The 14,496-nt window shown below is 45.6% G+C and overlaps 1 protein-coding gene across 5 annotated transcripts in view; it reads right to left on the reverse strand.

Moving 5' to 3' along the window:
• The window catches only part of LOC135201404 (protein UXT-like), a 74,100-nt gene that overhangs the window by 33,322 nt on the left and 26,282 nt on the right, over positions 1–14,496 (reverse strand). For all 5 annotated transcript variants that reach the window (XM_064230297.1, XM_064230296.1, XM_064230299.1 and 2 more), the window contains one exon: positions 7,389–7,541. In XM_064230297.1, the coding sequence (XP_064086367.1) occupies positions 7,389–7,541 (153 nt within the window). The remainder of the gene's footprint in view (positions 1–7,388; positions 7,542–14,496) is intronic.

The following is a 14,496-nucleotide window of genomic DNA, read 5'->3' on the forward strand; positions in this document are numbered from 1 at the left end:
AAACGTAATCCAGGAAGTCGAGCATTTTATTCCGATTCCCGTCTCAAACGAGGAAGGGGCAAGAATCCTGTTAAGAGACTGGGCTTACGTCAGGTAGAACGACGATGTTCAATTCGGCAGCGTAGTCCCGACTAGGTAACTAACAAAATCAATCATCTGAAAAGCCCTTTCAGATGGGCTAAAAAGCTGGCAAAATTATCCTGGGAAGAGGAAGAAACTCTCCAACCAGCTTCCTCTCCCGTATCACAACTAATGCCTGCTAAAGCTTAAAATTTATTGGCAGTATGGCAAAGGAAGTCCTGTCTTGCGCTTTCCTGAAGAGCGTACTTTTTGATGAGTGCCTTTGCAAGAATCCTACTGAACGTTGCCGAGAGTCCTGACGGTGCAGGACATCGAGCCTTTATAACCCGTAACTGGCCTTATCGCAAAGTCTTTGACTGCGGTAGTGGCAACTTAAATTTATTGGCAGAATGGCAAAGCTTGCGGTAGAGCAAACGAGAACTTCCCTTGAGCTTTCCTTAACTCCATCCACCTATGCGAAAAGCAATATTAATTGACAGAGACCTCTTGAATTCACGAAACCCGATGTCTTGCTGGGTTTCGAAGAAGAAGTTGTCTGTTCACTTTAAGCTTCCTCCGAAGCACTGCCTACTTCACATTCTTTGCAGGTGAGGTAGAAGGTATCATCGAAGGTAGAGGTAAAAATTCTTTAAGCCCAAAATCTGAAACAAGAGCTTGAAGAGTTCAACAGAAACGTTCAGCCAGGCGACACCACCTGGCGTGCGCTGGTGCACGCTCGGCGTCCACTGGAGCGCGCTCGGCGTCCACTGGCGCGGCACGCTCGGCGTTCCACTGGCGCGGCACGCTCGGTCTCCACTGGCGCGCACGCTCGGCGTCCACTGGCGCGCACGCTCGGCGTCCACTGGCGCGCACGCTCGGCGTCCACTGGCGCGCACGCTCGGCGTCCACTGGTGCGCGCTTGGCGTGCACCCGAGCGCCCCTGGCTTGGGCGTCCGCTCTCAAAAGCTTACTGCTACTATGACTTCTTTGAACGTATTTCTCGGTGGAAAGACGGACACGAGTTCAGGGCGACGTTCGCCTTCTTACTTCTCACTGAAACGCATAACGAGAGAGAGAGAAGAGAGAGGGATGTGAAGCGTCCTCTTTCTATAAAGCTTTCTATTTAGAGGGGCGCGAGTCCATCCGAAAGCTCCAACCCCTGCGCGGGGAGGACGCTTCGGAGGACGAGAAGCAATCCTCAGGATTCGTGCACATGCACGCACTTAGGCAGTCTGGGGATTTTCATCAGAAACTGCCGAAGGCACGCCAGATCGGTGGGGGTTCCTCGTAACCCTCCTTCGGCTTTCGACATGCTCTCTCCCCCTGGTTCTGGGAGTCAAGCAGAGGTCCCGGCCTAGAGGCGAAACGAGGCCGATCTGACGCACCCTCCACTACACAAGGGGTATCACTGCACTTCTGCACTTCACTTTTACTCTCTAAAGCAAGCACTTTCGATTCTAAGTTATGAATCGAAGGAGTATCAGAGAAAGGGCAATTTCTCTACAGACACTGCTTAGGGGCCCGAAGGCAACACTGCAGGGTTAGGAGTAAAACAATTACAGAAGTAGCACTTCACAGCAATGAAGGAGAGCGAGCACCTCTCGTAGACCCATATACATAGCCCGTAGGCCCCATACTACAGAGTTATGCAAAAATAAAGTCTACAGGAAGGTTAGCAGGTTCACTACCCTGACTTTTGTTACTGATTAATTGCGTATACGATCTACGTCTTCCTTACGGAATTAGACATGTTTACTGATTAATTGCTACATACGAATCATACGTCTTCCTTACGGAATAGACAAAGTCTCACACTCCTTACATGACAAATCTCAACAAAGAAGCAAGACCCATACCCCTCGTACATACCAGTGCGAATCTACCGAAGCTTTCGGTAGCCACATTCTTTGCAGACAACCCCATCTGAAACTAGCCTAACTAGATTCAGATATTTTTTTATGCAAAAATGAATCAAATTCAAATCAATTTAAGATAGCGTATGCCTAGCCACAAATCCAAGTAAATAAATCAAAAGACAATTAGGATACTTAGCGGCAATGAAGTTTCCAAAATCCTAAGACGGAGGTACTGAAAACAGGTGTTTTCAGCACCGGCGACAGAAAAATTATGAAATAGAAAATGGGAATGATTCCTGATACCCGCCTCCCAGCGGCGGGAAGGGTACTAACCACCTGACTCCCACTGCGTGTTGTCGTAAGTGTTTAAATTTCTGTCGGATTCGGAAAAATACAGCTGATATATATCTGACAGGTAAGTTATTTCATGAACAAACTAAGGAAGTAAATGCTGTTCTTACATCCTTAGCTTCGCCGCAAAGTAGGCCAAAAAACATCTGACTACATTGTGTCTTAAACATGAAGTCCATATAAACTAAGACAACCCGTTTAGACAGAGGAAGAGACAAGTTCTGGGAGCAACTTCTCTTCACACTGGCAGCTGAGTTATAAGGCTACGTCTTTCAACCACAGTCCAATTTGGGGTGAACAACTAGTAATTGAACACTTTATGCAACTCGGGTTGAACAACTAGTAATTGAAAACTTTACGAATTAGAAAAAAGAAAATGGACAACATAAAACCGCAGTGTTTGTCCGAAAATAATTCTAAATCATCGCAGTGGCCTACGGATCAATTGTGACGAAGCATAAGACTTACAGATTTCTGTTGTACTGCCGGTAAACAGAAAGAAATAATGAGTCTAATGAAACATCTCAGTCCGATGATTCTTGCAATGGCAACTGTGGAGCACAAAATATCAACCATAAGCAAGAATCCAGAGCCAACCAGAGACTTAAGTCTGTGATGGCCAGGCAGAGATCCGAATTAGAAGTTAACCTTCGATAGATGAGAATCAATACTAAGACGAACAAAATCTCATCGAGATGGCAGCACACTGATCCTCACTCGTCTCCGACTCTGAGGCTGAGTTGCTGGTAGCACATTCCGCCTTGGAATTCATTCGTCTTATAGAGCTATCAAGTGTACGACAGATACCCTCGATCACCTATATGTAAACCAAAAGAAGAGGGAAAGAAAAATACCCCTTGTTTGATGAAAATGCCAACCATGGCATTGTTGCCAAAACAATACCACTAGTCTTATCAAAACAAAATTGGAAACTTTTGGGGGGACCGAAAGGCTGTCCCGAGTTTAAGGAAATTAAATTGTCTTTGTCACACACAAGAAGAATTCACTTAGATGTACGTATATACCTGTACTCGAACGGTACAAATGATAGACATATGTTGAGAGGAGAATATACAAGTACGTATATTCGTAAGATCCTGTCGACCGAGTGTCAGCCTAATTCTTCACTTCGAAGAAAAAAAGAATAAGGGCTGGAAGCAGACCTTCATTATTTAATGAAGAGAGTGAAGGTAAAGTTATCCTGAAGGAAAGCTTCTAAGGCAAAAATAGGGCATTGATCACAACTGGTTCATGCTGAACTGGTTGTTCTCCAAAAACAGGGACACTGGAAAGATCCTAAGATCAAACCAGGAACGGTCTCTCGTATCCTAACTCTGGGGAGTGTAATCTGTAGAGTTCCGTAACTCAGGCAGTAGAGGGAAAAAGAGGACGACTCACGCCATCAACTTGTGGTGATGATAGCAAACCAAAGACTTAGGAAAACGTGTTTGCTTAAGCGAAAAGACGCTTCCTGAAGGAAAAGCATAGGTTTTCGACCACCAAATGAAGCATTCTCTCCCTACGTACAACTGGTTCGATTATGGGAATGCGAGTCAAGTAGAGTTGACTGTGCCAAAGCTTGCGAGAACTTGCCATTTCTCGCCACACCACATGTCTGTCTTAGGGATCAGAAATTCCTGTTTGAATGGTGGCTAACAGAAGATTCCCTAGTGTCGAAGAAGATCAACAAGGAGACTGTGTCATCGGGCGTCCATTAGGCAGCGCCAGACTCCCAACAGCTTGTGCCAGGTCAGGCGTGGAAAACGCCTAACGAGCTGAAGCAAGGAAGTAGACACCTCATATGGTGCAGAGCGCCTGTACATGGATTGACGCTCGACAAAAAATGCCTGATACAAGAGAGATTTGAGCGGCTAGGCGCTAATAACTGGTATTCATCATGAGAATCAGTACTTATTCTGATGAGTGTCTATGACAAAAGTATTGAGAAGGCTATTATATTCAAAATCAGGAGCAGAATTCCCCTACAGCGGACAAGTCTGCGTCTCTACCTTTAACATCATTGTGAAGGTGAGCGAGTTGACACACCTAGCTGCGAGCGCCTGTGGAGGAATGGCTATCGGAAGCAAAAATTCGCTTATGATGCTTCCAACGTCTAGGCGCTAGAGCACAGGGCGTTCAATATACTAATTAGGTCAAAAAAAGTAACCGTCCTTTAATCTGATGCCTACTGAGCACCACTCACTAAACGCCTTTCCAGTGGCATTCGGTCGAAACCTAATAAAGTAGGACAATTTCGACAGAGGGGAAAAAAACCCATCAGACTCCCTTCAGTTGAATCAGCTGAGTCACAAGTCGAACATTGATTGTGAGTCGCATCAGCAGAGTCGTGAGTCAAAAAATCAACTGAGAGTTGGAACAGCCAAGTCGCGAGTCAAACGTCGACTGTGAGTCTCGGCCGATTCATGAGTAAAAAATTGACTGAGTGTAGAATTAACTGAGTCGTGAGTCGAACATTGATTGAGTCTCGAACATTGATTGTGACTCGACTTCAGCTGAGTTTCGAGTCGAACATCGACTGTGAGGAGTTGGACAAACATGACTAAAGGGTATGAGGCTTCATCGGCTAAATAATACCTCTTCAGAGGTCGAGACACCAAAGATTAACGCCACCGACGCGATCTGTTATGTGACGAATCACCAGAATAGGGCGACAACTGTACACTACGATACAATACGCTTGTTCAACGACGTTTGGTCGAAACCTATAACTCACAACAGGTTCGACTGAGGGGTAAAACAAGACCCTTCTCACTACACATCCAACAAGACTCCTTTTAAATGGCCGTCTGCCGATACCTGGGAAAAGCTACAGGTTCGACCGAGGGGCAACTACCAGAGGCAACCCCCTCGGACTCCCTTCGACTACCAGTATGTCATCTCCTAGGCAGATGTTGGCCGTGAGGAGGAGCAAGACAGTGACTTTAAGTCTAGGGTATCCGAGGGGCCAGATAGTCACCTCCTCTGACACATCCGTCGATACCTTGGACAGACAACAGGTTTGACTAAGGGAGAAACTACCTATATGCAATCCCCCGACCTCCCTTGGACCTCCGGTATGTCTTCTCTGGGTGCAGGGGAGCGGGACAGTGACCTTTGTCTAGTAGAATCACAGGACAAGTAAATCGCCTCCTCCACTGCACAACACTTCACTGTTACATTGATAATTCATGGTAATCGAAATAAAGCTGGCAAAGGCATGGGAAGGAAGCGATGGAGCCAGGCGCGGGAGCAAATGACAAAGATCGGAGGAGTACTAAGAGAGAATGGGTGTTAGCTTTGGGAGGCGAAGGGAGTTGGCAAACAAAAGACGAGAGGCGAGATGCTGGCGCATCTGGTAATCTCGGTTACTGATTACTTTAATGAAAATAATCGATTACTAACTAGTACATACTTTACTATAAGGAATACTGGCAACTAGGCCTGAAACATTCATAATATATGAATACATCACCCTTTCATATTCAGATATGCATTTAAACATAACATAAATGAATGCATATCTCCAAGATAATAATAATTTATATCAACAAGCTATTTTTGCATTAAGTATCAAAGCCAATCGGACTCTAGTAATGTAAAAACACTGCTTTTGTTCTCCAATTAGTGATAAAGGAATTAAACAAATATTATTTACAAAAATATGAAATAGCATTTCATGTATTCAGATGTATGTATATAAAATAACTTGCCCTTCTAAATACTATACGTGTTTATATCACCAAATGTTTTCATATTAAGTCTCAAAGCAAATTCGACTCTAATATATACAATAATTTACGAATAAACGATTATTCAAAAAGAAATCATTTTAAAAATTATCATGAATGAAAGCAATCGCAATCAGTAACCGATTACGTGCCCCGCTAATTAACTCGAGTGGCCTGTGCTCAAGTCTAAATCAGTAACCTATTACGTGCCCTGCTAATTGACTCAAGTGGCCTGTGCTCAAGTCTAAACCCTAAATGACTCGTGGCCGCCTGTGCTCCAGAGCGCCTAGTGAGCTCGATGGGATCGGCTTAAATGTGAAACGTTCACAATTGCATGACGCCAGGAAAATACCTCCATATGTCGAGGCCATGTAAGCCTTCTCTCTCAAAGCCTCCCGAGGCAAACATTAATATCATTCTCTCCTTAATACTTTCAACCTCCACACTTTCAGTCTCTACAAAGGAAAGTGATGAGTGTCGCAAGCACGGTAAACAAAAGACGTATTGGCCAGTGAACGTTTGGCCTGAAAGAATGTCTCAACATTCACAAATTACTTTAAGGTAACTATATTTACTGGTGGCTTGTGACTAATAGCCTATGGCTGGTAAACAAAATCCCAAAAGCAAGGTACATCTAACCTAAGGGAATTATGTAACCTTCACGTAGCCTAATCCCGGCAAGTAAATAATAAATGCAAAGGTTCCAAGATACAAGAATGGAATAACCTTCGAGAATTATTTCAAGGTAATTATTAGTAGTGTCAGGCTAATAACCAATGGCCGATAAACAAAATCTAAACAAAAGCTTGGCCTAAGAAATAATGTATAAAATCATGATTACTTAAGGCAATTGTTAACCAATGACTTGCTCATAGCATAAGCCCGTTAAGTAAAACTTATACGTATACAAAAGTATTAGGCCTAATTGAATGGACATTCTAGGACTATTGCCGGAGAATACATATATCCGGCTTGATGATAATCTGAATAAAACAAACAAAGGACAAGACTCATCCTGCTCGAAGGCTACGAATGCGTTCCGGTGGTTGTGTAACACTACCAAAATCCGGTGACATAACCAGAAAATAAGAACCTGCTGCTGTAAGCACTCGATAGTTAGTCAAGCGCAGCAGGAAACAGAATGATGTGCTTTGTTCCTAGTATTGCCGTTGGGGGATGGCACTGTTACGTCTACACTGAACAATCGAAGCGCTACCTGCAAAATTTTAATTAGGCTACCAAACGTTGGAAACGATAGCTATATACTAATTACTGGGTAAGTCTCATATACAAAACTGTAGTTTACCTCAGGATAAACAGTATCTCGTAAATCCAAACATTTTCTATATCTAATACAATTTTGTACTACAAAGCATGAGTCAGCAGTACGTACACATGAGCTTGCACATAGAAGTTGGATCCTAAATCAACCTGAGTTCGTAGGCCCTCATTGCCCTCAGCCTGAACGATGCAGTTGATGGACTGTTTTAACTGTGAGTGATCAGCAATGTCTTGATACAATTTATCACGTCTCTCCAGTTCCTCTCTGTGAAACATTTAAATATTATATACATAAAACAGAAAACAAAATTCTGCCACATATTACATAACAATGCCAAATAATATACATATAGGTTATAGCAAAACAGAAATAAATGTTGAAATTTGCATTTTTTTCATGCATACAAACCAGGGGGTTTTATGTATAAGATTATTCCTGAACAGTGGTACAGTTGGTTAAAACTGTAAAATGACAAACTTTTAAGTAAATTTGTATTTTTCATAGCTAACAAACCTACAGTCTTAACTTATGGATAATTCTTCTAGTGCCAGCGGGAAAACCAGTAAAAATACAGCATACAAGGAATGAGGTAGCCTAGGTGGCAACTGTTAACTTTCTTCGCTTATGAGTCAAAGAGATGCCGTCTCAGTTTCTTCCAGGTCAGGTAACTTGGTTTTGTGGTACTTAGAGGTGGGCCCAATAAGTTAAGACCACAGGTTTATTATCTATGAAAAATACAAATTGATTTAAAAAATTTCCATTTGTTCATATGTGGAACAAACCTGGGTCTTAACTAATGAATAGACTCACTTTTGGAGGGAGGAAAGAAAGTCTGGAACAGACTGGAGGTTCAGCACACATGGTAACTTTTCCTAGCTTATAGAGGCTTACACATAGGCTCTCATGGCTGGACAGAGAGAAGCACACTCCTCACAATACCCCCTAGTCACCTCACTCCTCCCAGTGTATTCCGATGAGGAGGTTGAAGGGACAGGTGAGGCAGATCTGACGCTCCTGCTCTGTCTACCAGTAGAACCATTGGCAGAGATGGCTGCAGACGATCACCAACCCGTGGTGATGACCAGTCTGCAGGTCTAGACCAGCGGTCTCCCTGTGGAAAAGTGCTGGTCCGAGGACCGGAGTGTCGATCTCTCGCGTCAGGGGAGCCACTACCAGCTGCCCAGACCGTCTGATCCCTCTGGTCTGATCAACGGTTGGGTGATGGGTAGCGTCCATCAACGTGGCGAGACCGAGCACTGTCCTCACGACGCATCACTGTCCCAGAAGCAGCCAAAGCTGCTCCTGGGGACCTGAGGGACCTTCTCCCAGTCTCGCCTCGTGTACGGCCTAATGGGACCGTCACGCCAACCCTGGGTACCGGAGGATCGTTACGAGAACGGTCACCGGTCTGGCAAGAGTCACCTGGGCGACTCTTACCATCCTTCCACCCCATGCCAGAGTCCTGGCATGCCCAGCAGCCTGGATTCTGGCTGCACGATCACCAGCAGGTGACCATAAACTTGGAGAAGCTTGCTAGAGAGCACCCGAGACGGTTCCTGCTCCAGAGGTGGAACCTCCAGAACCCGGAGCAGAGGTACCGGCAGTAGCTGGTACCTCTACGGGCCCTGCCTTTCTCTTCACTGAGGAAGGAGAGACGGTTCCCATTCCCAGAGGAACGGAAGGACCAGAGGAAGGCCCACCTGTCTCACCGGGACGATGAGACATACCCTTAGAAGTCTCTGTGCAAGACTTCTTGGAGGGGTGAGACCACCTTCTTCTTCCTTGGCTGGGGAGCCTTGGAAGGAGAAGTGGAGGAGGCGGCAAAAGATGACGACGAAGACGAAGAAGATGACAATGACTTCCTCTTCTTCTTGGACTTCTTCTTCGCCAACTTCCTCAGGATGGCAGAAAGGTCTTCCATCCAGGATGGGGCTGCGGTGGCTTCCCAAGCAGCAGGCCGCAGTACAACCTGGGAAGGAGAACCTGACAGAGCAGCAGCACTTCCACAGGCAATATCATTGGGAATGCCCGTTGCCCGACTATTTAGAAATCTCAGAAAACCAAATCACCCTGTGAATGCTAAGAATCCCAGGGAATTTAATGGCTTAGCGAGATTCCTGACTTTTGTGGTAACAATTACCATGAATGTCTGTCTTGACAGTGTGTTTGGAAATTACAGAAAAACCATAACACTGAGAACGCCAGAAATTCCAAGGAATTCGAGCATTCAGTGAGATTTCCGGTTATCGTAGTAACAATTATCAGGAATTCTCATCTCACCCAAGTGTTTGTAGATTGTAGGAGACCAAAACACTTGGAGAGTGCTAGAAATTTCAAAAAATTTTAAGTGCTTGGCGAAACCCCCGAATTTCGTCAGACGATCATCGGGTGGGGGCCCTCTTCAACTCCCGTAGAAATCGAGGAGGAATGGGCATATAAGATCCTTCCTCAACGACGTGGACGTACGTCCAGTAGGACTCAAAAGTCCCTCCAGGAACGTAGTCCCCTGACGCTGAATCCTACACGGAGCACTCTGCAGGATCCCTCCCATACACCTCGCCCTTCCTGGCGTAGCCATAGGAAGTAGAGGGAATGGGGGAGGAAGACTGGATGCTCTCGCTTGCCTTGCTAGCGGAACTAGCAGGAGAAGCCAGTCACGGGCAGCCATCAACCTGCAGTGATGGCTGCTCCCGCGAGTCTAGGAAAGTGTTATCGTCTGGAGAAAACACTTTCCCGAGGAGGGTTATGAAACTATCATACAGCAGGCAAAATGTCTGCCGCCACCAAGACTGGTCAGTCACATGAACGTGACTGTTGTCTGGGTGGGGCTGAGTGTGTACCTGATAGGAAAGAGTCGATACCGTCCTCCGAAGCATCCCAGTCCTCATCGATGCTGAAACCTCTCAAGAGGACCGATGGGGGAGCCCACACCAGTCTCTGCGTGCACGGTCCAGCAGGACCGTCACATCAACCACGAGTCTAGGAAAGCGTTATTGTCTGGAGAAAATGCTTTCCCTTGGAGGGTTATGGAACTCTCGTATGGCAGGCAAAGCGTCTGTTGCCACTAAGACCGGTCGGTCACATGAACGTGACTGTCTTCTGGGTGGGGCTGAGCGTGCACCTGACTGGAGAGAGCTGATACCATCCTCCAACTTATCCAAGTCCTCGTCGAGGCCAAAACTACTCAAGAGGACTGGATGCAGAGCCTCCACCGGTCTCTGCGTGCACGGTCCCGCGGGACTGTCACGTCAACCCCGGGAACCGAGCAATCGCCGTGAGAGAGATCACTGGCAAGGCGCGAGTCACCTGAGCGACTTGCTTCTTTTTTCAAACCTGTGCCCGAGTCATGACAGTGAGTGGACTTAGTGTCACCAACTCTGCATGCACGCGAATCTGAAGACACATTCACTCAGGGACTTGCGAATGAGCGCCCGACATGGAACTAGTCTTAGGGGCAGAACCTCTAGGACTAGCAGCAGAAACGTGAACCGAAGTTTGAGCTTCTACGGCTCCCGACATGCTAGGCCCTGGGGACAGCATGACAGTTCCCGTTCCTGAAGGAACAAGAGAGCCAGCAGAAGACCCAACCACCTCCTCAGTTTGAGGAGGCAGACACTTAGAAGTCCCGTGATAAAACTTATTAGGGGGAGAGACTAACTTCTCCTTCTACAGCAGGGAGCCTTGGAAGTCAAAGGGGTGGAGACTGATAAAAATATGATGATTCCGAAGAGAAGGATGACAACACTTGACAAGCTCTCTTCCTCTTCGATTTTTCCAAATTCTGCGAGACTTCTACAGGATGAGGTATTACCATCAGGAATAGTTAACAATCACAGGGCAGCGGCAAAGGCTTTGTCCAATGATGTAACTCCAGGATAGCAGTGGTCAATGAATATGATTTCCAGCAGGGGATCAGTACACACACTCAAGGACCAATATCACAGCATGCTACGAGTCACAGGTACAATTCCAAGGTTAGGATAACCACCATGAAGAGCTATCCAAACCATATACAGCTATAATCACAATCACCACTGACAGTCTGTAAAATAAAGAAAATAGGATTCAAAGTAATAAAGATACTCCTCTCACATCCAAGGGCACTGCCCTCTGAAATGAGAGGAGATCCCCCAAACACCAAGACCACATGCTCCCTCTTCTACCTTCGTCCGATAGCTAGCAAAAGGATGAAGGAGAAGAGGAATTACCAGAATAAACAAAGTACAAACCTCTAAAGTTCCCCTCAGTAATTCCCAAAGCGTAAATGTAAATTTATGTACTAATAAAGATGTTGGATACCTTTGCCGCCGACCCTTAACACAAAGTAGAAAGGTGGCTATCACAAAAAGTTGGTTTGTATATTATTACTTAATTCCACCCATTATTAATATCAAACACAGTATATACATATTTATCCCAAAAATAAAAAATGAAAGATCTCAACGGGAAAATGATCAACGGCCAGTCAGCAAGAGCTCACAAAAAACACGTCTACATCGGAAGACGACCGAAAGAAAAAAGTGGAGTGTTTACATCTGGGCAGGCGGGCCTACCCGCCTGCCACACGGTAGTTCCTGCCTAACCACCTTGTTCGAGAATTTAACAGCCGTAATTCCAGCTACGATGAAAGTAATTCCTCATGTAAAGGACCGAGGGTTTGTCTATTGTGTAGGAACAAACCTATTTTTGGTAGTCACTGTTGAGTTCTCAAAACCCTTCCACATCCCTGACGAAAAGACATGGGATTTGGGTACGAGATCATCCTACTTTGACCAACAAAAAGGATTATGGTTGTATTTAAACAATATGACAATGCACAAGTGCATAACCACTTCTTGTGGTTTTGACATAGCAGGTAAACTGGGTATTAGCGTTCGCTGAGGATAATAGAGATTGCCCTCTTATCCTGAGTCCATTTATACTCTATCACATCTTATATTGTTCATCATCACAATACAATACCCAGCCACAAGACCAGATAAGAGAATTCTTTGACATTAGTCTCATCACCATAGAGCTCTGGATAGACCATAGAAAGGGTAATTCTTGAGAACTCAACAGCAACTACCAAAAATAGGTTTTTCCTATGTCAAAACCTGTTTTCTTTTCAATTATTTGCAAGTCAAAAGTGGGGTGTCTTTTAAGGTCGGAGCACCTTTAATTCTAGAAAATGTTAATTTCTTACATTTAACTTACAGTCCATTTCTTTTAATTTCATTTGCAAACTTTAGCCCTTGTAAATTCATTGCTCCTGTCAGAATTACCCATTGGAGGTGAGGGAGATAAAGGGTAGTGAGAGGGGGAGAACTCCTGAGTAGCAGAGTAGTCTATTTTACACACAAACACACACAAAAAGGAGCCAAGAACAGAATAAAACTCATATGACATAGTAACGATGCACCTCTAACAGCCATTGACAGGTCATAGAGAAAGATGTAGTATTTGCTTTAGAGCTGATAATGCTTTAATAAGCTTCCAGCCCTCTAAGTCTTTGGGGTTAGAGCATCTTTAATATGATACTGTTATTGTACAATAAAGTTTCATACATACTTACCTGGCAGATATATACTTAGCTATAGACTCCGTCGTCCCAGACAGAAATGACAATTTGTCGAAAATTGCATTTTTCCTAACTATACAAACCTGAGGTTTCCTTTAACAATAGGAAGGTAAACTAGCGGCAGCTGGACGGTCGTAAGCTTCGAACAAGGGGAGAACGGTAGTTAACTGCTTGTCCGATCGTGCGCGCGCCGCGCGCCCGGCGGTGAAGAATCACTTTTGCGGTTTAGGCCCATGCAAAAAGTTGCAGAGTGAGGGGTGGTATGAGGTGGGACTATATGTAAAGGACCTCAGGTTTGTATAGTTAGGAAAAATGCAATTTTCGACAAATTGTCATTTGTTCCGATACGTAATACAAACCCTCGGTCCTTTAACAATAGGAAGACTCACTTCTTGGTGGGTGGAATCTGAGTCTTTTTGGTGAACAGACTGGTGTTCGTCCAACCTTGGAATGCCTCCCTGGTCGTTAAGAGCAAGGGAGGGATCCAAAACCTCTGTCCGATTGATCGGGGTGTGCACCGCAGGATCAATGGTCAGACCTCTGAGCCAAGTACTAAGAGAGAGGCAAGCGTATCTCTTCGTACCAGCATTGTAAGAACTTGTTTCCTGTACAGGAGCCAACATAAAAGTTATGGGTTTGTCTCAAGTAGGCATCCACTCCTTCCCCCTTGTTGGAGGGAGTGGAGGATATTTGCTTCTATCCCTAACTAAAGGGATAGATTGGGGCTCGGTTGAGTAGCTTACCTGCATCGGATTCCTTTCCAGCATGGTGACGACCGTGACCCTCCCCTGCCCACAGGTAGAGAGAGAGAAAGATGGAGAAGAGAAGCCAGTCGCACTCTCATTCAACCATTCATTCTACAGTCACAACCAGAATCGATGCTGTTCTGCCTGCTCGGGTGCTGGGTAAGCTTACACAACGTGTTGAGCAGCCACCACAGGTCCCAAGGAAAAGTATCCAAGGACTTGTGGGCAATATCCCGAAGGTAGAAGGACGTGAAGGTAGTCTGGTTGGCCCAGACACCTGCCTTCAGGGACCTGCGCCACGGAGAAGTTCTTGCGGAACGCCAAAGAGGGGTCCAATACCTCTGACTTCGTGGGCTCTCGGTCGGAGCGTACGGATGTCGTCACTACCATCAGCCTCGTACGCTCTCCTGATCACCTCACGCAGCCAGAAAGAAAGCGTGTTTCTTGGATACTTCTTTCTTGGTAACCCCAGTGCTAACGAAGAGGCGTCGACACTCAGGCCTGAGGTGTCGAGTTTTCTTCAGATAGCGCCGTAGCGCCCTCACAGGACAAAGCAGCATCTCATCCGTATCGTTGTCGGTGAAATCCATTAGGGAGGGGATTGTGAAAGACTCGAACCTGTCGTCAGGGATCGACGGATTCTGAGTCTTAGCTACGAAATTCGGGACGAAATCGAGCGTCACAGATCCCCAGCCCCTGGAATGTTTTAACATTGAAGGACAGACCATGAAGTTCCCCTACTCTCTTCGCCGATGCCAGGGCCAGCAAGAAGAGGGTCTTGAGGGTCAGATCCCTGTCTGACGACTCTCGGAGTGGCTCGAATGGTCTTCGAGTCAAACTCCTAAGGACGAGAGTCACATCCACTCAGGTGGCCTGAGCTCCCTGGGTGGGGCAAGACCTTTCGAAGCTCCTC

This window comes from Macrobrachium nipponense, chromosome 28 (genome assembly GCF_015104395.2).
Source record: "Macrobrachium nipponense isolate FS-2020 chromosome 28, ASM1510439v2, whole genome shotgun sequence".
Classification (NCBI taxonomy): Eukaryota; Metazoa; Arthropoda; class Malacostraca; order Decapoda; family Palaemonidae; genus Macrobrachium; species Macrobrachium nipponense.